Source organism: Gymnogyps californianus, chromosome 15, assembly GCF_018139145.2.
Source record: "Gymnogyps californianus isolate 813 chromosome 15, ASM1813914v2, whole genome shotgun sequence".
Classification (NCBI taxonomy): Eukaryota; Metazoa; Chordata; class Aves; order Accipitriformes; family Cathartidae; genus Gymnogyps; species Gymnogyps californianus.
The window spans coordinates 15,722,719-15,748,741 of NC_059485.1; the positions used below are offsets into that span (position 1 = coordinate 15,722,719).

The 26,023-nt window shown below is 36.3% G+C and overlaps 1 protein-coding gene across 1 annotated transcript in view; it reads right to left on the bottom strand.

Moving 5' to 3' along the window:
* RBFOX1 (RNA binding fox-1 homolog 1) overlaps positions 1 to 26,023 on the bottom strand; it is a 1,343,363-nt gene that overhangs the window by 783,863 nt on the left and 533,477 nt on the right. The window contains exon 4 of the mRNA XM_050906339.1: positions 248 to 310. Coding sequence (XP_050762296.1) covers positions 248 to 310 — 63 coding nt within the window. The remainder of the gene's footprint in view (positions 1 to 247; positions 311 to 26,023) is intronic.

Below are 26,023 nucleotides of genomic sequence, written 5' to 3' on the forward strand. Positions count from 1 at the left end.
TTAACCTACAGCCAGAAACGGGGAAGATTATTTTTCTAAGCATGTCACTAGGAAGTTGTTGTTCACTGAAGACTAAAACATATCAGATCTTGTACTTATGGTCTATTAGTCTTGCGATCCAGCATCAGCATGGCAAGTTGTAAAGTCCAAAGTATTTCTTTATTCATTATGACAGCACAACAGAGATTTCAGTCAAATTCCAAGGAAAATAAAATAAACAAACAACAACAACAATCAGTGCACTTACTGAAAGAAGGCTCTGATCATGGAAACAAAAGGCACCACTTGCATGGGGCTTCTGTGTAGTTTCCTAAGAAAAGAAAAATACATTCTTACTGTAAATGAGAGATTTAAAGGAGATCATATTTGTGCCCTGCACCCATGGAAGGCTGAAGGTAGGCTTTAAGATTCAAAGTGTTGTAACAAAAAATAAAATTGATAATGCATTATTTGGTCTTTCAGAAGAAGGGTTGCATACATTATTGGGTCATAATTGCATTTTTATTGTAGTACAAAGCCGAACAGCAAAATCTGCTTATTGATTCACAAATACCAACAAGCATTTTGTTATTTATTTATTAATCATTCAATGGACAGTAAAAATTTCAAGGCAGCTTGCAATTTATTTGAACCCTACATCCTATGTTTGCATTATGAACTTACATGCAATTACTATGCCATGGTTCAAAATTTTCCTCGGTACAAGTTTCTGTTTCAATAGGAACACAGAACTGTGATTTACTTTTTGTGTATTTTTCAATTGAAAACTTCAAGCAATTTTGCAAAAGAAAAATGATCATAAAACAAACAAAAGGGGCCATCCAAAATATATTATACACGCACATAGCTGGGAATTAGAATAGGATAACATTTTGTTCCATGCCACTTTTTCTTATTGATGAGCAGCTGGTGACATGTAATATTTTACTGAATTATTCATTGAAGTTTAGAAGGTACAGTAAGCTTAGCCATCTTTTTCATAACAGATTCTCCCTACATGCATTTTTCATTTCCATGTGCAAGTGGTAGTATACACTCTCTGATACAAATACTCTTGAAAATAGAAGCTCTGTACATATTTTGAGTCTTCAAAGAAAATACACACCTAGGTCTATGTATTACCAAAACACTCCATAGACAAATTTAATATACTTTTTATCCACTTCAATAAAATTCCAAACAGTAAATATATTGAATATTTTTCACAAAATATGTTCTTCCTTATATGTGATTCCATTTTAAACAAAAAATAATAATAATAAAAAAATCAGTAAATCAAAAATCAGTAGTGGCTGTCTCTAATGCAGTTGGAGATAAACAACAAGAAGAACCAGTACCAAAAAGGTACATGTTCTATAAGCATGTCAGGTAATATTGCAACTATTGCACATACTGATAAAAGACTCCAACAACTTCAGAATCTGAACAAGTGACAATCAGCAACAGAAAACATACTTGCGTTTTGGTCTCCTTAGAGCAGGGACCATCACCAGGACAGTATCTTTCAAACTAAGATCCAACTTCACAACCGAAGCTCCTAGCAGTAATTGCAACTGTCTTACCGCCAAAACACCCCCACGGTAATCAATTTCTAAGCTGAAAACACAAGTTTCTTTTTATTTATGAAATAAAATGAACCATATACATTTAAAAATACTATAGAAAAAGCAGCCCACATAGGAAGGCTGCATATGCCCGTAAACTATACATTAAAACTACTGCATCTTATCCTTTCTGGGTAGTGTTTCTTTGTGTGAGATCAAAGGTATCTCCGAGTACAACACAAGGTAAATCAATGGTATTGAGAGTTCCTTAAAAATCTCTAAGGAGAAGTATTTTTTAAGTAATTAGCCCACTTTTTCAAAGATGACATTGGATTTAAGACCACCTTGTAATGCCACAGTGAAACTTACTCATGGTCAACAAAACTGAATTGAATAATTGAAAATTAAGTCTCTCAGGTTTTCTCCATCAGGGGTACTTGTGTTTCACAATTTGAAATCACTGTGATTTTTCAAATGCAAGCTCTCACTTTATAAACTTCATACTGATTAAAATGCTACCTCATTGAGGTTACAGTACATTAATTTTCCTTTTCTGAAAGACTTGTATCTGACCACTCAGTCCTAGCAGACTTTCTGTTTAGCATAATGTTACCTATCATTAATTTTAGAAACATTATACTCCCAACTGCTACTGCTAATATTCCTTATTTATCCTGCAGTTGCACACTCTAGTGACTGAGGAAACTCAGAATGCACACAGAAATAAGATGTACAGAATTTTAAGAATATATGCAACTCCAGGAAAAAATAAGACTATATTGTTGTATGTAATTTACAAAGTACTGCTGTTTTAAATCACAGCAAATGCATGAGAAACTGTAAAAAGTTACCTCTAAAACAATTAATTTGGCTGTATTTAACCAATGAGTAATTATTCATTTTGCCTAATTTTACAGTACTGTATAACCCCTCTCTAATTTCCTCCACGTAGAAATATTAAAGTTTTATGCTCTGACTGCAAACATTATTTAAAATGTTTAGCAATCTGAATATGACAAGTGAAGAGAGGATTCCCTCAAAACAGTCTAAAAGCACCTGCCAAAACGAGAGTGGAGCTCCACCCACAGCTCTCTACTCCGTACCACCACTGAAGGTACTTTCTTACGATATTGTTGGACAAAAGGAAGAGTGGCACATTTACAAACTTTACAAGAGTTTGTAAAGATTTCTCTCCAACCAAAGAAATATCCAGTCCGTATACTAGTTTGCCTGAACCAGTGTAGCTGTCCTACGTAACACAAGCCAGTTAAGGAAAGTTCCTTGTGCAGTGCACCCGGAGGCTCTTGCAAACCACACAGACAATGATGAAGTTCCATCACCTATAACACAGTACATTACTGTATTTCCAGGTCTCGTGTAGACCACTTTGCAGAAACTGCATATGCTACGAAGTATACTTTGTTATCTAGCTGCTCAGGCAATATCTAAACAACAAGCAAGATTTGTCAGTCATATTCACATGATTATATGAAGCAATTTTCAGTAGAAGGAAATATAGCTGAAAATGATAATAATTCTGTGGAAAAAAACCTACATTCTGATAAAATCCTATTTACAAGCCTCAAGATAACCTAGTTGATTATGATGGACTTTGACATTATACCTTATTATTCTTTGTACTGACATGAAGTGTCATTAAGACTGTCCACACAGCTAAAAGCAGCCTTGTGGAGAAACATAAGACAGGCATTTTTAATGCTAAATTTTCTTTTCCACAACTGTCATATATCTTAGCAAACATGAAGTAGGCTCCTGTTTTACACTCCTATCATATAGAAATAAATATACAATTAGCAACATTTTGCTTGTATCTGGTACTACAACATTTGTATGTGACAGGCATATACAAGAACAGCAACACCCTCCTTCAGATCAACAGCAGAGCTACCATTCTGCAGTGCTCCAGTCCTCCTTTTCTGAGAAACGGAAAACTTGAGAATCAAATAGAAGTCCTGCTAAGTATGTATGTAAAAGTCTGGCAAAGGTGATGTTTTAAGATTCACTTAATGGGAAAGTTGTGTTTTCAGGTGAAAATTTCAGGTGCATAGGCAAGTACTGAGAATACCCTGGTCTCTTGTCCCTCAGGGCAGTCAGCTCAGGCAGCGCAAACAAGCAGAGGTTATTCTGCAGGGTCATTGAGAAAGACAGCCCCAGGCCATTCAGGCTTCATAAATAGTTACCATACCCAGGCATTCCAAGAGTATCCCAGACACTATATTATTTTTTCCATAGAAGTAGCTCCCTTAAGCATTGTATTAAATTCAATTAAAAAAAAGAAAGGAAAAAAAAAAGAAAAAACCCAAAGCAATAATAAAAATTACTACTAACACATATACAAAATTACTAAGCCTGACTTAACACCTACTGCTTCACACCTTTATCAAAAGCCTATGTATAAATTGATCTAATCTGACATTTTTTTATTTTAATTCTGTTCTAAAAATGCAATTAAACAATGATATCTGTTGCTGCAAGTTAAAAGTCATTCCCTTTAGATAACAGCCAAATACAATAAGCAGTGAGTTTTGCCATCATTAGACTTTTAACCATATTACTTCTATTTTGAGGCTTTTTTGTTTGGTCTCAGTTTAATTTCCTGTCAGCCTTACAAGAGATTTCTAATGTTTGGGCTGTAGGATATGCTCTGATTAAAAATAATCTTCCCAATTACTGCCTGGCATGAGTCTACTGCCACATGCACTCTGCCACTGGCTTCTGAATTTCTGTCAGTAGTAATTGTGTCTGTAGCTTCTAACTGTAAATGAAAACCCAGGGGGCATATTTGGGTTCCAGTTTCCTTTGCCTAGCCATATCTTTTAATTTGCACTGTCTGTCAAAAGGAGATGTTCATAGGCACTAAAAGGAAATCCTTAGAAAAATCAGGCTAAAAAAAGAGGAAAGGAGAAAGAAAGAAATGCAACTGGAATATGATAAACTATATTTGATATTTATTCTAGCATACTCAACGTAGATAATCTCATTGCATTGATTAGCCTTAGAAGAGGTAGATTGAAACCATTTACTGAGCATTTCTAGCTGCACTTTTTTACCATTAAATTTAATCATAAGTCTTGAGCATCACCTTATTATTGCTATTCTTTTGGAATGTGATCATTCTAATGAATATCTGACAGAACAGGGTTTCTTATCATCACAATGGAAAACAATAATATTTCTCAGCTCTGGCCCCTGGCCTAAACTATACCATGAGGTCACCCATCTCCAGCCCTAGATGGACCTCAGACATGGGTTATAGGCAATGTGTCTCCTGGGTCGACCCCCTAGATCTACATTGCATCTTCTCTCCAGCCTGTCTTTTAGTTCTGTTTCCTCTGTGGACTTTAGACCCACGTTGTCACCTTGTCTCTGTCCTCTCTCTGTCCCAATCAACTGCTGCTCCTGACTGGACTCCCCAGACAGATCCTGGGCCTGGTTCACCACCTCACTTGAGGCTGTCAATGGACAGACCCTGTTTCCAGGGCCTGGCTCTGCCCTCCATGTTTAGACCTAGTGGGGCTGTGCCCCATGGGGGAAGGCACGGTCTCAGCTCCTGGCTCTCTTCTCTTCAGGAGCAGCCACCTGACACCAGGCCCTAGGATGTCTACATCTGAAATCACGGTGCTTAAACCTGGCAGTCAACGCCATCACAATCACCAGCCTCATGACAGATTTGTGTTAAGATTCTCATTGATTCACTTTTCCTCTTAGGAGTGCCACTGCTGTGATGGAAAGGTGGCCCGGTGTCGCCAGGGAATGTGTCTCTGTGACAAGAGCAGGATGGAAGCAAGGTGCCCTGGGTCAATTTTCTAAAGGAAAAGAATCTTAGGAAGAATGGAGCGCAAAGCACAGACTGTACTCTGTGAAGTAGATACAGAAGATACTCAAGGAGTAGAAAAACATTTGATGTAACGTCAAGAGTGAAGCTTTGTGTAGAAGGGAAAAGTACAACCAACTACACCAAAAGTACAGTCAAGAATGAGTACATAGGATATACGGTATTCACTGCAAAGAATAATCTTCTGGAAATATTCACTGTAAAATGAAGAATACTGTAAAGTCCTGTGAAAATAATTTTCTATGAGGTTTCAATGTTTGATCTGTCAAAATTAAGTAAATTTTTGTCTCAAAAGTAAAATGGCATCCAGCACATTTGGAATCCAAGGCATACAGAGGGTATATTTTTGCATGCAGGAATCACAGAAGTTTTCTTCATGATAGGAGGACAAATACTGAGATTTGGTGAATGAGAGTAGGGATTTGTCCATAGCATTTGAAACTGAATAGCTGTTCTTGGCATAAGAACTTATTTGAAATATTAAGGCCAAATGTTAGCGCTCTGCATTATGTTTGTTGGTTGATACTCTATTCTGTATGCTTATATCTGTAAATGAGGGGAGACAGCTGAAAGGTGGGAACAGAACTAATTTCAGCTCTGTCCTGGACCTTTGGTAAACCATTCTGTAGAATAGCTTTACTATCTTTAGGGCTATGCCCCTTAGTAAGTATTCCGTGCAACGTGATGACAAGAGACCAGTAACAGATAAAACTTCAACATATTAACTGAAACATACACAGTTTCTCACCTGTACAATGGAGATTGTAACGACCACCACATTCATAAGTGCCTTGTATTACAGAGGTAAAAACGCCACGGATCTGTTAAAATATTAAAAATATTGTACAAGCTGTGCAAAAAGTTCTTTGTGCCTCCTCTGAGCCCTACAGTACAGGAGCATTGTACAAGCTGCAATATAGAATGAGACTGTGATATCCTCAAGCTATCTTTGCTTCCATTTCCGTATCTCGTTTGAGATAAAAGCATCATCTGCAAGGTATATCATCCCCCTATGCTGAGATGATGATTGAAATTGCCAGAAAATTTAAATAAATGCCTACTTTTTTTAAATATAAGGTAAGCCACTGAGTTCAAAATGGTCATTCCTGTGACTGAGGCCATGCAGATGTTTACATATTTTCAGCATAAAAACTGTAGTATTAAGTATAACAGTAAACACATTATGAAACTGAAAGAAATATTGGGAAAGAACAAATGGAATCACAGTAAGGTGGGACATCTGGATGTAGACATGGCTGATATAGCAAATGGCATCAAAACCTCACTATTGACTTCTTCACTTGAGTGTTTCATTTCAGATCCATTTTTCAAAAATACGTAGCATTCCATTGCCATTATCAAGATTAATGTCCCAACAATACATGAAGACATCAACTGGACTGTGGGAGAGAAAGTACGAGCGGAAAAAAAAAAAAGCTGTGATGTACTTCACTGATTATATTCCTAACAATATTTTAGTTTTCTGTTTCATAATTCAATACTTGCTCAATAAAGAAATAAAAATTGAAGTTGTTTTCTACAACATACTAAATAGTCCTTTAGGAACACCTCAGCCTCTCACAAATTTATAAAAAAAAAAGCCCAAGTTAATAAACAAAATATCTTACTGCCTAAATGGTGGTGATGCTACGAATATGATCGGCATTTTCTACAGATTGCACAGAACTCATGCTAAGTGGTGACTGCCTGTCCTCCATAGCACAAATGTCAACAAAAGTCAGTTCTCTTTCACACAAATTGCTAAGGAAATTCTCAAAAAAGAAATACAATTTTAGAGGGTTTAACCTGAAAAATTTGTGGTCTTTTCATGTAACTCCCCTCCTTTCCAAGCCTACATATGACAGAGATTCATTCCTGCCTTAGTGGGTTTTAGTAATGTTTTTACTTCTTTATCTTAAATTAGGTTTAAAGAATTCTGGAAAAAAAAACTAGTCAAATTATATTTTTACAGTGCTACGCACCAAAAATCTCTCACATCAATTATTGTGACTGTGTGCATACTCAGTCGATGAGTAAAGTCTTCAGTGGTTTCAAGCTTTCGAGAGAAGTCATCAAACTGTCAGCGCTTTGCCAGACTACCAAGCCTCTCCTCATATTAGAGTAGTACTACTGTAATTACAAACACCACTAATTGCTGTCAAAATATTTCTTTGTAATAATGACCACGGGTTTTATCATGACCTAGTATAATTTATCTCTATTGCTTTCTTGGAACACCTCTTATTTCATGCTACTACAAACAATGTTAAAATGTGTATCTTTACCTGCAGTAACACTGATCAAACTGCCCGAAGTACAAAGACTGAGCAATACCATTACATGTATTACATTATTGCACATATGAGACTTCCAGAACTCACAGCTCAAAAAGGGCAAAAAATCTGCAAGACCGGCAGTGATAGTCAAAGACCCTTTCAATGGTTTTTCTGTTTGTTTGGTTTTTTAAACCAGCCATAGTCTGGACAAACTATGGAGAGAGATGGGTGCAGTAAAAACAGAATGATGAGAATTATGTTTATGTGACTACCTAAAAGTATTCTTGATAACATAAGGCTAAACCAAAAATATAGCCACATGTTTATCTATTCCTGATGCATAAAACACACAGAGGTAAAAACTACCTCTGTATAAAAGAAGAACGAAAAATAAACTTTGGAAATTATTCAAGATTAGTGAAGAAAGTTACATAAACTGAAAAAGTAATAAAAATTGTTTTTTTTCTTCGAAAATATTTTCAAAAGCAGTTCCCCCCCCCAAACCCCCCCCCCCAAACCAATCCTCTACTTTATATATATTGACTGTTTTATTAGTGTAAGTTCTTGAGCAGCTTTTTAAAGGTCCCTTAAAAAAAAGGATCTTTCAAAACTTTGGCTGCAAAGACAGCTCACTACAAATGCATGAGCCTACTGCTCTGGGAAAATCAGCTCCCCAGTCAGTGCAGGAAAGTGGCAAAGTCCCAGGCACCAAGTTTCTCTATTAGTAGAGTCATCATACTTACTACTTAACAAATAACAGTTTTAGAACTTTTCTTCAATTTTTTTTCTTGTCTCCTCACTCTTCTGCAATAGAGACTGTTCTACCAAAGCTCTTGAGCAGGCAGAACAATTCCACGAACATCAGCAAGATTACTCATATGCTTAACCATGGTAATACACTCACATGCCCGCTAGACTAAAAGACCATTTATCACAACTTCAAGTGAACAAGGCATTCCAAAAGATGCAGAAATAACCAAGTAATTTGAAAAAGGCTTAACTTATCAACTGCAACCATAGAGCAGTCCTTCTATCAATTCCAATGGTGAGCTTTTAGCACTGAATACCCTGATACTGACAAAGACTAAAAAGCAGGAACATTAGACTCAGAATAGGGGTTTTACATTTTGCATGTTTAAACTAATGGTTCTCTCATCTATCATAGGTCAAGAAATGAATTATGCCTGTATAAGCAATGCAGTTTTGAAAGAAATTTCAGATGTAGAGAAAAGAATGGTAAGTTTGCCCATTTTTTTCTTTTTTAATGAAAACTTTGACATTGCTTAAGAGCTTTAGATGTTAACAAATACCATCTGAAATGAATGACCAGAACAAGAGAAAATAAAGTTGCCAAAAGGAAAAAAAAAAAGCAGTTTATCCAATAGCTTTGTGATTGATGACATGATTATTCTTACAGAAAAAGCTCAACTCTAGGCTGCATCTACTACCATGATGAGGAAAATCTAACAAATTGAGAGCAATGCAGTAGCATGCAGTAGCTATGTGCCCTAATGAAAAAAGTATAGTTAGAGGGTACAGCACATTCCACTGACTGAAACATGTTTCTTGTGGACAAAAAAAATCTAATTTGGGTAGACACTCTACATTTTCTGATCCAAAGAAATTTTAATCACCACAGAAAATACAAGCACCCTTTGACACACTAGACAGAGAGGGGGTGGGATGGGTTAGCTGACAGTTACCAATCTTCAGGAAAATTGGCTTTTGTAAGGTTATCAGGTCTTGAAAGGGTCCAGCCTTCCTACCAGATGTCATATAAACCATGCTGGATCCCAGACACAGTTCGTGGGACCCACCACAGGCCTATATCTACAGAGAAGGCAAAAGTTATATCTGTCTTTGCACATGAGGTATCTTTACCGATTTTATCAAAAGTATTCTTACTGTTTATGAAGAAGTAAGATTTCAGTATGAAAAAGAAGCAAACAGTAAATAATATAAATATTCCATGTTTGTAGATTTACTCCTGCTAGGTATAATGACTACAACTGATTTTAAAAAAGAAGTTAGTGTTTATTTTATATCAAACAGGAGAACCTTGGGCTGGGCTCTTTTCAAAAGAATTATTTGTTGTTGTTTCCAGCTGAGTATAATTGATCACGATTGCAAAATGTAAAGTCATAGTACAGAGAAAGTCCACGCAGATCCCACACTGTAGTTCAAATGCTCACCTCTGATCAGAAGAAAAGAAAGTAGGAAGCATAGCTGTGTCACCGAAAAGCAGTAGATTTTCTGCAAGAGCAACACACACCCTACAAAACATTTCTGCCTGTACTAATCAAATTTTGATTTTCATGGGAGGAAAAAGGACCAAAAAGCGTAAGTGATGCAACTTATAGCCCAGGCACACAGAATACATCTCTACAAAACCATTTGTCCCAAATTTGCAATTTGTAAACAAAAAAAAGGGTTTTTTTTTAACTACACTTCTTTCTAGGTGTGCTACATCCAAGTAGAAAAAGAACCGGATTTGTAAGCATCACTTGTTTTCCTCCACATTTCTGGATGACCAGTTCCACGCATCTCTTTCTTCATCTGTAACCTTTCCTAGTGTACTACAAAAATCAGAAACTGCAGGTAATGGTACCTTCTCCATCACTCACAGCATCAGGAGCTTCACACCGGTAAGCTGACACATGTGAAACAAGACCACTTATCAATGCAGAGAGAGGTCAAAGGCTTCTAAGGTTGGAACAGGAACCTGCTGGCTGCTGCAAATCTCTCACCAGTGCATTTGAGCCTGACACTTAATATTCAAACTGAATTGCAAGCTATGTACTCAAGGATAAAGCTCAGTAATAATAAAGATTCACAGTCTGACAGGCTCAGTATACAAATTCTCAGTGCAGAGCTCATTTTGAATATTTTTTTAATCTAACAACAAATGAGGATTTTTTCTTTTTTTAAATAAACAACGGTACTTCCCATTTAGTGAGGGAAACAATGGAATGAGAAAATAAAATTTTATTCTATATTTAGATATTGGTAAAGAATTACACATATTTAGGTACACTATGTATGCAGCCTTTGCCTTGCTAATCAGACATAGGAATACATCAAGTAAGGTATACATTTTGTTTTCACAGGGCTAAATCCTTTGAGCCAGAAATCCATTACTTTAAACCATTTAATAATTTGCCCAAATTTCCGATAATTTATGGCATGTATTTAGCACATCAGCTGTGAAAGCTAAAATTACTGGAAAGGATCTAAAACCTTGATACATATTACTCAAACACTGTATCTAACCAGTGGTCTAACTAGTCCAATATTAGGTCACCAGCAAGTAGCAATTGCTAATACCCTTTCATAAACTCCGGACTATTTTAATTTTCTGCCCATCCTGTAGAACAAGCTTCTAGCTTCTAGGTGGTATTTACACTTTTTATCTCTCAGTCTTACTCATCTTTTATCCAACACTGCTCAGTTCACAGTAAAATATTCATTGTTTGTTTTACAGTGACACTGTAAAGTCATGGCCCATTTTTTTTCCCCTTTCAATGTTTATTTTACATTACAACAACCCGGCAACTTGTTCCCTTTTTTTTTTTTATCTGAATGTTTATGTTTGTAGGAGGCAATTTAAAATTAATGAAAGTATAATTAAATGCCTAATAGTTTTTACACTGAAAATATTGTTACTAAACATTAGCTCCACCTAGAATCTTTTGCTTATTTTGTATTTTGGTTTGAACATCTACATTTCTATTGCTAAATCTACCCCTTTCTTTTAAAATCACATTGCATCCAGCTTAACTACATCTCACTAAATCACCTTGTTAGTCATACTTTGATTCATTCCATTTCATTGCCTTTCATATTTAAATTATTCCATTTCTTTTCCTACTCCCCATATTACCCTTGAAAATGACAGGTCTCACTTTGTGCAATGATTCTGTATATTGCAACTTCACATAACTCCCATTATTAAGACTTCATCGTTTTCCCTGTATATTTGCAAGTTTTCCTGCAGAACTGCCTTCCAAAACAATTCCAAATTTACACATTTAATCCCGTCTCTTTGTTTCATTTACGTTCTGTATGCACCAAGACAGCCAGCACTACAAGAAGTCAAATTATATTTGTTGCATCATAAAATAAGGGATAGACGCTTGAGCTCTGGTCCTGCAACAACCAATCTGCAACCTGTGTGCTCCCATGCCTGCCCTGAACTGCATTCAGCTGGGAAGTCCGACTCCATCCACCTGCCCACGTAGTTCAGGATCAGAGGTTTTGTTGGACACAAGATACAAATGATCGTGGCACAGTGGAATTCAATTTATACAGTATGTAGTTACAATAAAAATGTAACTATTTTCACTATGGGGAGGGAATAAGGACACAGCCTGAATCTCAAAATCTGTGATACAAATATGATTATTACAGCATAAGCTACTGTCCGTTCTTATTCTCTCCTTGGCCAAAGCTACATTTCTCAGGAATTTCACTCAAAATCAGCACTCACTTCTCAAACTAAATACATAAGTGAAGCAATAGCCTCTCTACTCCCATAAAAAATAATTTCTCTTCTTCACAGATTTCTTAATTGAGCCTTAGAAAAAGATCACCTCCAATGCCATGCAACAGATCAGTATCTTTCTTTACTGCAGATATAAAAGTGCCGTAACGTGAGCTCAAATTGAGGATGAAGTTGTTAAAACAATTCTAAACATGCAAGCTGCTCAAAATTGCCCTCCACGCTGCTTTGAAGCAAGAGTATCTGAACAATCCTTATTGCCAAAATTATTGCTGTTTTAATGCACTCTCCAGTATTAGTAGCTTTTAGAAGACAGAATCTTCTCAAAACTAATTTATACTCCTGAAAAGCTGCTCTGGTGTTCTCTGGCTTCTGGACCTAAGAGCAATTAATCCAACGGTGCTGGGAACGTGCCCTTGCTCCAGCTACTGACCCTCTCCTATGGGAACAGGGAGGAAGGAATGGAAGCCTGCACTCATAGCCATGCAAGTGAGTGGATCAGGAGGTGCGGTTTACTGTGTAACTGTCACAACTTCCAGCTGAGTTACCAAGTGCCGGACAGTATTTGCCAACTATAATGGTTAAACTGTTATCTCTAATTTACAACTCATCAAAAATTACGCTACCAAGAATTGATTCAAAATAGCTGTCACATTTGTTAAAAGCAGCAAATCACAGCCTGAGTGACCTAATCTGTGGAATAACCAAATTCTGCCTGGATGCAGTGTAATATGTCTTCATCTTTTATAGGGGTTAAGAGAAATTGTTAGAGGGACTATGAGATAACTGCTTGCTTAAATGGAATTTTACCAAGTCAAGTTAAAAATGGCTCAATATCTTGTTACTGAAACCAATCACCTTGAAAGCATCAGATACTGGTTGCTGTTGGATAACAATTTGTCTAAAGGAACCATGGCAACATTTATATCCATCCTTTTTTTTTTATCTTACCTTCTAAAACATTTTGGAAATTCTTTTGCATTTTTTTTATTTTATTTTAAAACAGGATAAAGATCTAGCCTACTAATCCAAAACATAATTTTTTTCTTTTTTCAAAACTATAGCACAATACTTTGCAACTTAAAAAATAATTGTACAGGAAGGAATGATTCAAATCTCATATCCACAACTTTCAGAGAACTGATAAAAGTCTTTGTGCTGTCTTTGTCCTGTTTGAATATCAAAGCTCTTCTGGGTATCACTTAGATCTACCCATCATAATTCAGATAGTTGTGAATAATTCAAGATGTTATGCTTTAACTTCTATCAGCAATTCCCTTGAAGAGAAGCAGTAAGTAAGCATTTATTACAAGCTATAGCATGAATCCATATAATTAATATTTTGATGTACTTTACCTGTCTTACTGTTGGCTCTTGTGATATTAAGTTGGTATTAAATAAATAACACACTCAGACAACTTGTTATCCTACTTTTCAAAGACGCTTCAATTTATATAATTACTTTATTTGATTTATTGTTGCTTCTTTACTCAAGTTACATATTCTGTTAATGTGCATCAATGTAATTAGCTGTTTCTTTGTAGGAAACATTTTTTTATCAAGCTAGCATTTTTACTGCAAAAGGAATGCACTGTTTGTACTTCCTTGGAATCAAAATATCCTTTTAATGGTATGACAGCAACGTGCTTCATCTTTGCACATTTTCCTTGGCACACTGAAGCAAAACAGAGATGATGTGCTATTATTCAAGCATAAGAAAAATAGTAGCGCTCCAGTAACAAGTGTCAGAGGTGAATAAAGGCACACGAAATGATACAAAAACAACAACTAAAACATGCCCTCATTTTTCAAATAAGTGCAGAAGGCCTGTGCCCCAGTGATTATAAATTATATGTTAAGATTACACAATGTTGAAATGAAAACAAGCAATACTGAAGAAAAATTGATCTCAGATTTTCGTATTTGCTACTAGTGAAGAGTTAAAAAAACCCCACTTCTTTATGAAGTAAATACACACCTTTGGTTAGAAACATGAAAAATCGACCCATTAGCCTGTATTCTTCAAACGAACTTCATTTCTGCTGATTACAGAATAGTGTACTGATGTCATCTAAAAGAGTTTTGCATGTCTACTCTCCAGACTCATAAAGATAACACTTAAGGTAAACAGGGGTGGAGACATAAGAAGAAAAAATAAATCAAATTTCTGAAAAACGAGAGAAAATTAACTTGTTTATACTGCCTTCCCTCAATCATTTTCATCCATGAAGGGTATTAATTTTGACTATTAATTAGACCGGCATCTGTTTCTCACACACTGGCAGGCTACCAGTGAACATTAACAGCATTAACTGTTGATACAGGTGTGGAATGATTGAAAACTCATTTCTGAAATAATCCCCTACCATACTGATACAGGAGCAACAATTTACACAGAATTAGCTGTCTCAAATACAGCTTCACTAAGAACATACTAAGTGAGGATTTTCACTATATAGAAGCATTCTGGAAATATTTTCAAAACTTAACTTCATTTGGCAGAACAGATTAGCAATGCTCTAAGATCGTAAATGCTGTACAGCAGGTAAAACCTCAAAACCAAGAAACCTAACGCATGTTTTAAAAGGTACTATTACATTTTTTCCATTAGTCAACCGGCTTTAGGAAAGCATGCATTTACTACATTGTCTAAGAGAAAGCTACTATCGTTATATTTAAAAACTGTTGTTTTTCTAAAGTTTAGAACATGCAGTAATAAATTGCACTGCATTGCTATCCTTGAGTGGTTTTTTCCATAAAGTAAAACTGGTAAGACTGTTTATAAATCAAGACTACTGTTCAATACCAATATCAAAATTTTTTTCCCATTAAATTTTAAAAAATGAAAACACATTAAAAATAATTTTGATACACAAATTGTGCAAGTAATTCAGACCTATTTGGAAAGAAAACCATTACTCAACACTGACAGATAAAACAGTAACTTCTGTTACAGTCAGTGTATATTACGTATTTGTAAGTAAGAGTGGTAACTTTGAATTGTATTTTCTTATATCTGCATTTTATTTTACAATTTTTCCTTTGTATAAGAAATGTGAAAGAAAACAAATTATCAGGAGTTCTTTTGCACTTATCAAAAAAGACATCTGCATGGACTTCTGCTGAGCACTGGGGGAGTAACTCCTGTGGTCCCAGCGTGTCCGGAGTTACAGGAGAGAAGACTGGAAGCAACCAAACTGAAACTTGGAAAGTTTCAATCCAGGGCATCAGCAGCAGCTTATTCTGAAATGCTCTATTTTTCAAGCCATACAGGAATTCTAAAAATCTAGCTAGGTAGGAGACATTTCTAAGTCTCATTTAGAATTGCTTAAAGACATGGCATTGTAAGAGACAGCGCTTAGTTACACAATGTAAATATACCTTATTTAAAACATCTGGAAAGAAAGGTGTGGCAGAAGCGCGCTGCAAACAGCCTGAAACTATGGAAACAGAATTTTTAAGTAGAATGTGAACACTGGTGGGAGCTGAGAGATGGCAAGTTAGACAGGATCTCTACTCCAGAAATTAGTAACACTGATTTCTTTGAGCTTAAAGGTATCTCTAATTCATGCCTCTGGGTAACAAAATAATCTAAATGTAAGCTCACTACCTGATCTTTAAAAAACAGAGATTTCTTTTTTTTTTTTTCCCCATGCCTCCACTGTTACTGAATGACAAGCACCTTGATTCAGGTCTTCAAGAAGTATTTCACCATCATCCTCATTGAGGCAGACTTCTTTTGCAAACAACAGCTAAAGCTTGCAGAAAAATACACATGGCTGTTTTCAGACTCTACAGAACTTACTCAATGAGTACTTCCAATGAAACAAAAAGACACTACTTGTGTAATAAATCACCATTAAATGAGAATATGGTTGATAGAATCAGTTCATCTGACATTACACTGCTAAATAAACTGAAAATAAAACACTTCAACTTGATAAAAAGTAATTCTCTGCGAACAAAGTCAAAGACAAAAAATTTAGGGGACTGCCTGCAATATTCTATTTATCATACTCTCAGACACATTTAAACTAGAAAATCCAGTTTAATAGCTCTAAAATATTAGAAATAGCTACGAAATCAAAATGCTACAGTAAAAACCTTTAAAACCTACATTGGTAAAATGAATGTAGGATGGCAACAACAAAACCAGCTAGACAGCATCTACAGAAGAAGAGTAAACTATACTCCTACATACTATGTAGGTTGTCGTTTTTTTTATTTTTAAGACGTATAGCTTAGAAGTGAACTGTATAATATGTCTTGGGATTTGATTTCTCAGTATTTTTTTTGTCTTCTCTAGGTTGTCCTTTTATTTCATGGTAAAGTACTTTGCCATGTTACCATGTATATTATACTAGTAGTTAGTACAATTATACATGCACTGCAAGGGAGAAATACTTCTCATATCACATTTCTTGGGGATTTTCTGCAATGACTGATAACTTTGACTGATAGCTTGAACACAGAAGCAAAATGCCCAAACTAGAGTGTTTATGAATTCTTGCACGATTCAGAATGGTTTTTGTGACTTCCACTATATTTGTGAAACTGCTATTTTACCTTAATTTTAAAAATGCTATTTTACCTAAATTTTACCTTAAATGTTACAGCATTGTTTCAAAGTCTTGGGGTTTCTCACTACATGTATCAGTTCTTCTTTAGTGTCAGACAAAAAAGTTCTATTTATGGCTATAACGAGAATAAAGCATGTATTTCCTTACCAATGTGCCAAATACTAGACTGATAACAATATAATCTCAATATAATTCTCTAATGCCTGAAACCCATCCAAGTACCTCAATATATCAAGTTTTAAACATTTTATAATACCTATAAACACTCCGAGAGTCTAACAAAGCTAATACTACTAGGAGTGCAACAAGTGAAAGGTGTTGTAAAAATCAATTTTCTGTCACCTCAGATGATTTATATTCCTTCCTGAACAAGTTAATTTCACAATAAGAAACTGGTTAATAAAACTTTAGAGCAGCCCTATATTACAAAGTTTTGTTCTTAATCCAGGCAGAGACAACATGAAAACAGTAGTAAAATAGCAGTTTGGGATTACTCTGCAATTTGTAAAGGCTGGTCTGCCTTATTTCACTTTTTTTTCCTCACTGAGTTTTATTTCTGAACTTCTGAAAATGAATTACAAAACCCACAATACAGGTTTGCAGTCCAGAAACAACAACATTGTTTAAAATATTACCAATAAAATATAAAAATAAACCAAGCAAGTATGAAAATATATCACAGGGAAATAAACAAGTTTGGAGCATTAGTCCCCAAACTGAGAATTAAGTTATGTGCTTAATTCTAAACATATTTGCAATACCAACATTTGTATTACTGAATAATAAAATCAAGAGGATTGCTGATGTACTTCATACAAAGCACATAATTAGATATTTCACTGCAGCACAGATGGAATATTTAAGATTTTTCTCCTATCTTATCTGCAAAACTATTGCTACTACCGCTGCAATCGCATTTTGCATCCTTTATGACCACAATAAATTCCTGTACATAGTATGGCTCCTCCTCCTTTTCCCCATCCCAAGAACTACCAGGACATTTTTCTGGGTAATGAGGAAGAACACAGAGATAAAAACTGAATTTCAAAACAAAGTCAATTTTCTATTCATAGACTGTAAGTATGGTGACAAATAATATATATTAAAACCTCTGTGTACCTTTACTTCCAGGTCTTCTCAAGTGTGCTGAATACAACTGCATTTTCTTACAGCAAGTGATTCTAGATTCTCTTTTGTCTTAGATAACCAAAACTTCAGCACAGGAGATACAAGTCACCAACTTCAAACATAAAGCAAATGTGATGCAACATTCTTACAGAGCTGCACAAAAACAATGGCTCAAGCTGACAAAAAAAGGCAATGCTCTGAAAACTAAAGATCAGCTGAGCTTTTTTTTTTTTATTATCTCTCTGTTGATTGCATTTATGATGGAAGGTAAGAATACTACAGGAGTGTATGCAACTGTTTTCTCCCACCTCACTTCCATATCATCATGTGGCTTCCAGGGTATTAACCAAGTGTAAAAATGTTCATAAACAGATGCATAGCAAAAAGAGCAACAAAGAATATAATGCAAATTGTGCATAATAAAGATCTAAAACACAGTTTGAATAATTTCAGAAATATTAAGGCATCTCTGGAGTGTCTGTTTAAATATTAATAATGTTTTTTAAAATAATTTAAGTTTTTGAAAAACAGACATGTATTATAATTGTGCTAAGAATTTTTAGCCTGCATTGAGATTTAATATGCTTGCTACTGATGGAAAAACATATGAATGCCACCACTTCTATTTTTCTGAGATTAAAAATGTGATTTGAAGCTTTAGTTTTACATTTTCTGATGCTGCTTAAAGCTGAAAAAAAATAATGTGGTTTGTGACCCCTATGCCAATTCACCAGAACATGAGCTAGTAAATAGACTACAAGAAGATTCATAATGGTAACTTAAACATATAGTAATGCAAGACAGTAATTGAAAGTTGTTTTTGTTTTCTCATCTTACCCGCACAGGAATATCTTGATGATAGAGCTATAACACCAGAGCATCTATACAGGGCTCACACTCAAATCACACCACACTAGATTTGTGTGCTGAAAATGTAGTTTTGCTCTTGATACACTGGTCAGATTTGGCCCAGGTCGTCTGAGATGTCTTGGACGGGCTGCAACACAGATACAGTTTGGATAAGCCAAGCTCCCAGCAGCTTCAGTGTCTGTAGGCTGGATATACAACTCAGCTTTCAAATTTGAATATGACATCTTCACCCTAAGAACTTAATGTTGTTACAGTATGTCAATGTAGGAAGGAAGCCATGAAGCCCAGGCAATGAAGTACCAACTACTGTCACCCACTATGCACAACAGAGAAGACTGTGCATGCCCTGAAATACCAGAACTCCTCTCACAGGCCCAGGGATGATGTCCTCCTGCCTCAGCACTTCCTCCTCAAAGGACCAAAGAAACATTTCAAACCAAACAGAAAAAAAAGCCCGCATGCTTGCCGGTACCATGCTTCCCACCATGACACCTAATGCAAATCCCAATTTCTCCCTTTCTTCAAGTGGGGACACGTTGGTAAGACTGAGTTCTAATCTTTCAAAATAAAGGTGAAAACAAACAAACAAACTACAGCTTACCATTAGAGACTGAAATGCAAAACTCTGCAATTCAGAGTGGGGCTAGACTGTGGCAGGAAGAAAGCATACACAGGTCTAGTCTGTGGAAAGGCAGGAAAGCAAGTAAATTATTTGTCTTCTGTTGCTAACATATTAAAAAAAGGATTTTATTTCGGAAGAATTTTGCCTGTCTGCCACCAACCATTTCGGGGAGTTCCAAATTAACAAAGTAGAATAGCAATTTAGGAAAGGGAAATAAATGAAAGTTTGTTACATAACAAATCAAGATGCCAATTATTTTAACAAAGAACAACTAGTGGAACATTTGACTTAACTCCATTTCTAAGCCCCTTACTGCACCAATGATTTTTCTTGACACTGTGTAAGGTTATTAACAGATTCCATTGGAGACTGAAGAAATTTAAGTATTAATGGACTCTTTACAAGAAATTAATAACAAAATGAGAAAATCCTTGTGTTTCAAGGCATTCAGGTTAATTATTTCAACCTGGTTGACAAGGACAAGGTTAATCTTAGTTTTAACCTTAACATTTCCAGGTAAACTAAAAAAGCTAATGACCTACATACTGTATTCAAGGTCCTAAACCTACCTTCACATTTGATCAGCTATGTTCTTAACCTATTAAAAACCATATGATGTAAACTGGCAGATCACATTATTCCTTTTGCATATGGAACACGATAAATTGTGATGGAGTAATTCCAGTTGTCCTATCTTATTGCAAATTTCCATGTTTTAAAAATCCCTCCAATTCCAGAAATGCAATTATTTGAGAACCTTGGTTTCAGCTTGTATTTTAATGATTATTAGTTTGGTTTGAATGACAAATACGCTGAGTCTATTCAGTTCTGAAGGTTTTGCCTGTTCAGAAGTGTTTCTGACAAGCCTTTTTGCTCATTCCTTAGTCTCCAGCGCTCAGTGGGTGCCAGGAGAATGAGCTTCTCCTAAATAAACTGAGAGAGATGGGGGGATCTCAAAGATTTGGTGGTCAAGAACAAGTACTGCCATTTTGTGGTCTCATGGAATATGGTTGTTGATATGGCAAAAGTCCAGACTTCATCAGTCAGATGGGGAACCTTCTGCTTCAGCGTCAATCTGAGAACAAAAGCCAGTAACCACTTCCCATAGTACAGCTTGTTTTAATATTTCTCAACTTTGAAATGGCTTTCTGAACAATATGCTCCTCAAGAACCTTACATAATTCATTTACAACTCCCTGCTGGCTTCCAACATCAGTAGAACAAGCTATGGACCCAATCACAGACTGTATTGGAAACTATTTCACACCTTTTAAAAGCATCTTTACCAACCTTCCAAATAAGGTCACAAGTAATTTTGGCAAACCGTACTACATCACACTCCCTCTGCTCCAAGTGTTGCCTTCAGTATACAAATCACTGCTCACCATATCTGATTATTTCTCTACTTGATAACCAGGATTTCAATTTTTCTTTCATTCTACTACTACTTTTGCCAATCCTTTTTCCTTCCAGGCATACCTACAAAACTTCTGTATCAGAATTAAGTTCCTTTCCTAATCACGGTGTGGTTTTGCTGAGCTGTCAGCAAATCTGCAAACGAAAATGAAAGTCTCAAAATAGTCAAGCCAGATGGTCTGATGGGGAAGCCATCTCTAAAGAACACAGACTTTAACACAAGCTCTTTGCCAATCAAACAGAGTAAGATACTCTACTGCTTTTTGTTGATTTAAGGTCTATGACACACTGCAGCTGTCACGATGAAGGGTAGACAGAAAAGGCAGTCTAATGACTACAAAAATGCATTAAACCATACAAGTTTTATAAACTATTCACTTGGCATCTGTCTTCTGTAAGATGTCTCCATATTATACAAGGTGTTTCTCTCCCTCCTCTTTAGAGACATATGAAGTTTAATGTACTGACTGGTACTTAACAATCAGATTTTGTCAGCTTTTGTGCTGAATGGCATCTTCCTTCTCCCGTTGACTTTCACGGCACTATTCACAGTGTAAATTATTGCCTCGTTTTCAGTGAAGGTGACAGATCCGTGTACTACCTCAGAGCACTGAACTCGGGAACTATGTGCTGTCAGGCAAATCACCTTGATGCCACATAAATCCTCACTACTGTCACAAGGGGCAATTCCACCTTCTGCCTGCCTCCCTTCTGCTGCTGCTAGTACTTGCATACGTACACACACCCAGCCAGGGGCTGGAAGGGATTATTTGCTGGTTGGGTCTTTTGCTGGGGAAGGGCCAGAAGGGGTGTACTTTCACAGTTCCCTGATCCATTTCTCAATGGCTTTAGGAACGGCCTACCCAGGCTGGGGTGGTATTGGCACCAGTCCAAGCATCGTAAGTCAGAGTAAAGGTATCAGGTAACCACCGGCCTACTCAGCAAAAGAGAACAAACAGAAGTAAACAATGAATATATATTAACCTCTGCAACATTGGGTAATTTTATAACCCAGGTACATTGCTGCATATTCAGATGTGCTGCTGAGTGGATGCTCCCTGTTACAGCAGAAACTGGATCAGCACCAAAATCAATGGATTTCCAATTCTAAATGAGAAGGGATGGAGCACAAGGAAGAACAGAACATGTTTGCTGTTTAATTTCTACTACCAAATAGGACATGACTTACAGTGGGATTGCCGCTGATCTAACTTAGGTTTTGTACAAAAGGACAAGCTTTTTCCTTCATATATCACTCTTCATTGGTGTTGAACTTTACATTCACAGTTCAATTTTTATCTTCACACTATTTATACTAATATTGCTCATCATCCTATCAAAAGTAATACAGAGTTAGGAAAACAGTTCAGAAATACAAGCTTAACCCTCTCAGTAGTCTGACGGTGTGTGTATATATATACACATACATGTGTATCTGCATGGCCTAACCATTTTGCAGCACTGGCCACCTAGAAAGTGCACTGATTTATGTACTACTTGTAGTCTCACAGTTGTAGAGTGAAAATAATTTTGTATTTTATCAATCTTTTGTAATTCAAGCAGTCCTTAACTCAATTTTCAGTGTTAGTCTGATCCGAGATACATATTTTCTCTCTACAAGACAGGCCAACAATACTGAAAGGCCCGAACAAAAGCCTACGCTCCAACACACAGGTAACATAATGCCTGTGTACTAGCTAAAACAAACAAATGAACAAAAGCTTCAACCCATTCCAAAATTATCCATCCTGCACACTTGCCAAGTACCCTCCACATACACCTCTGCTCTTCTACAGGTAAAGCCCTACAAAAAGCTGAGGTGGCTAGTTTAACTGGCTGATGCTACAGTGAATCAGGCAAAAAACATATCCAGAACATTGAAAATCAAATTACCAAGGTACCATCTTGTAAAAATTATTTGATTCTCAAACAAATCTTTTCCCTCAGATCAACATGAGATTTTAACACGTTATTGAAACATGCGAGATCATAACATCTAACTCAAATTGCACTGAATCAAGTTCATCTGAGTGTAATTTCACTGTTAATGGGAGTTACACAAGGAACTAATTTGGTTCAGCATATTACATTATTCAGCACAGAACTCAGTAATTTGTGCCTGAGAAGTTCGATAGCATTAACAAAATTCCAAAACAACTGCTGGTGGAAAAGATTGTTTTCACTGCTCTGCTATTTAAAAAGGCATTCAGGTCAGATGTTCAAGATCTGAATCAGGCAGACGACTAAATGAAAGCCATTAGCTGAAGAAGCCTTTCTATCAACAGAAGGAATAAGCATGTGAGAGGAGTAGGCTGGAACAGCTACAAACAAAATTCACCTCCATCCTGTAGTGAGAAGAAAAGCCACATTCAATTCAGAAACAGCAACAATACACATACACAGTTTTTGCAACACACTGAATTCAAGGCATGATAAGACACTATTCTAAATAAAAAGTTCTGAATCACTTTGTTTATGTATAAACCATCCGAGAGCACACACCAATATTTTAGACCTCTTATCATCGTTGGGAAAAAATGCTAGGAAACACAGTTGCATTCTTCATTCAGATGTGAGGAACTGAAATAAAATTGCATCGTCACTAAAGAGAAATAGATTTTAAAATTGGCTGAAACATTTGAGTTTCAAATCTAGTAGCAAGCTCCTCTCCTGGAAATATCTTTAAAGATCAACTCCAGAATACTTTCAGTGCTAAATTACCCTGTTCCTGCCTTTCTCTTCATCTGCTTCAGATTTATTCTACTTTTTCCTGACATATTATATATTACTGAAAACACAGTTTCAACTATTTTAAGAAAAGAACAGGTTTTTGTAAGTAATTTCATCTTATAAAAGAAATCATTTTAAAATAATGTTACAGCTCAAGTAAATTTACAGTTCCTGCAACCACCATAGAAGTACGTATTCCCCATTTTAATTTTAGTTGTGTATATAATGAATTTCACAGATTTTGCTGATGCAAACACTACACAATCTGAAGAAGTTCCTTATCAGTAACAGCAACAGACATGAAAATCTGCAAACAATGTTAAGTGAGAATAAAGGAAGTATATTAAGAATGCATGATGTGGATTGCAAAAATCAACTAGAAGAACCCTTTTAACTATAAAAACGGAAGCAGAAAAATTATCACCATCTTAACTATACTACATACGCATGTAATCTGAGCACAAATTATTTACGTGGATTGCTACCGTAACAACTGACATGTTTATTTCAATCTTGGGGGGGGGGTGGGGGGGGTGCGGGGTTAAAAAAAAAAAAAAAAAAGCAATCTATGCCCATGCACCTTTTAAAAGAAAAAAAGTTGTCCGCATAAATGTGAAGTACAAAAAGAAAAAACAAATACAGGCATTTACAAGATAAGATTATACCATTTAAATTACCTATATAACACAAATATACATATACATATAGTAACACATTTATACTGTTTTCTATCAAAATTTCTATTACAGAATCATAGACTCATACCATGATACAGGTCAGGAGAGAGCCCCAGAGGTCTCTAGTCCAACACCCCGCTCACAGTCGGTGCAGGTAGAGCAGGTCGCTCAGGGCTGTGCCCAGGTAAGTCTGAAATAGCTCCAAGGACAGAGATGCCAGGCCCCTCTGAGCCCCTCTTTTGACTGCTGCAATGGTAAAATATGCCTACAGAATGATGCACGTTCTATCCTAAGGACATGCCTTTTCACCTCACCAAAAATTTCAGATAATCTTGCTTGGTTTTATCACTCTGAATTTGTTCAGTGCTCAATCACAAACAGAAGAATATATGAAACGGACCTAAAAATGTGAAAAATATATATAAGATAACCTAAAGTAGCAAAATATCCCAGGATTAAGTAAGCAAACTGTATAGCTTTGGCATCAAGAACATACAAAGCATTTGCAGATTATTTAAGTTACATTATGTAGCAAATGCAATTATAAACAGGAAGCTTTTTGCAAGTAATTTGAATATTCTGATCCCAGTCCTACCTGACTTTCAATAAGTTCTGAAGACAGTTATTTTACCAATTCACCACTGTGTTTGTTTAATGCCTAATTTCAGCATAATAAATGGTGCGATATTTCTAAATTATAAACTACCATTTTTTGCTGTGAGAAATGAAAAGCTAAACTTGGCTTATCTTCATCTAAGAATTATTCAAGGATATTAATACAGTTTGCCAGTGGACTAAATTAGAAATCCCTGTGAGCACTCTCAGTGTTCCAAACCTGATGCAGGTTTGGGTTTTTTGTTTTGAGGTTTTGGTTTGGTTTGGTTTTTGTTCATTCAAATCGATTGCTTTACTCCAGCAAGGATCCTCATAGAAGTTGTATTTAGTGCTTTGAAACACTGTTACTTGACAATTTGCCATCCTGTGTTGACCTGTGATATCCCTAGAGGACTGAGGACCACAGTCTTAAAACTGAAAGGAGACACAGAAGCCTTCCATCGAATTAAGTGAACGGTTGAAATATGGGTCACTGAGTCTGCTGTGGTGGCTGTGAGTCACAGGACAGCACCAGTAATTGCAAGAAGGTGAGCTGCCATACACCGCAGCACACCTTATGCCTGCCCCAGGAGCTTGTGAGTCATCTAAAGTAAAAGTCAGGACATTGAAATGGATATGGGGATGCAAAACATGAGTCACTCATTTTTATTACCTTCTAGTGAATACCTACGATATAAAAATCACCAGCTCTGTATCTCCCATTCAGTTGATCTCTCACTGAGAACAAGAGAAATAAAAACACACTTTTGTTACAAAAAGCTATTTCATAAGGAAAAAAGGGCATCATCCTATACCCAACACCTCTCTGTTACAGAATCCCCTTGAAATTTGAATGATAGTCCAAAGGCATTTTCAATTTCAAACAACAAAAATACCAAGTAATACTTTGAAAGTCCTATTCGCTATACAATAATGTGCTTGTTTAGGCTGGGATAGAGTTAATTTACTTCACAGTAGCTGGTAAGGGGCTATGTTTTGGATTTGTGCTGGAAACAGGGTTGATAATTCAGGGATGTTTTCCCTACTGCTGAGCAGTGCTTACACAGAGTCAGGGCCTTTGCTGCTCCTCTCACCACCCCACCAGCAAGGAGTTGGGAGGGGACGCAGCCGGGACAGCTGACCCCAACTGCCCAAAGGGATATTCCAGACCATAGGACGTCATGCTCAGCATAGAGAGCTGGGGGAAGGAGGAGGAAGGGGGGGATGCTCAG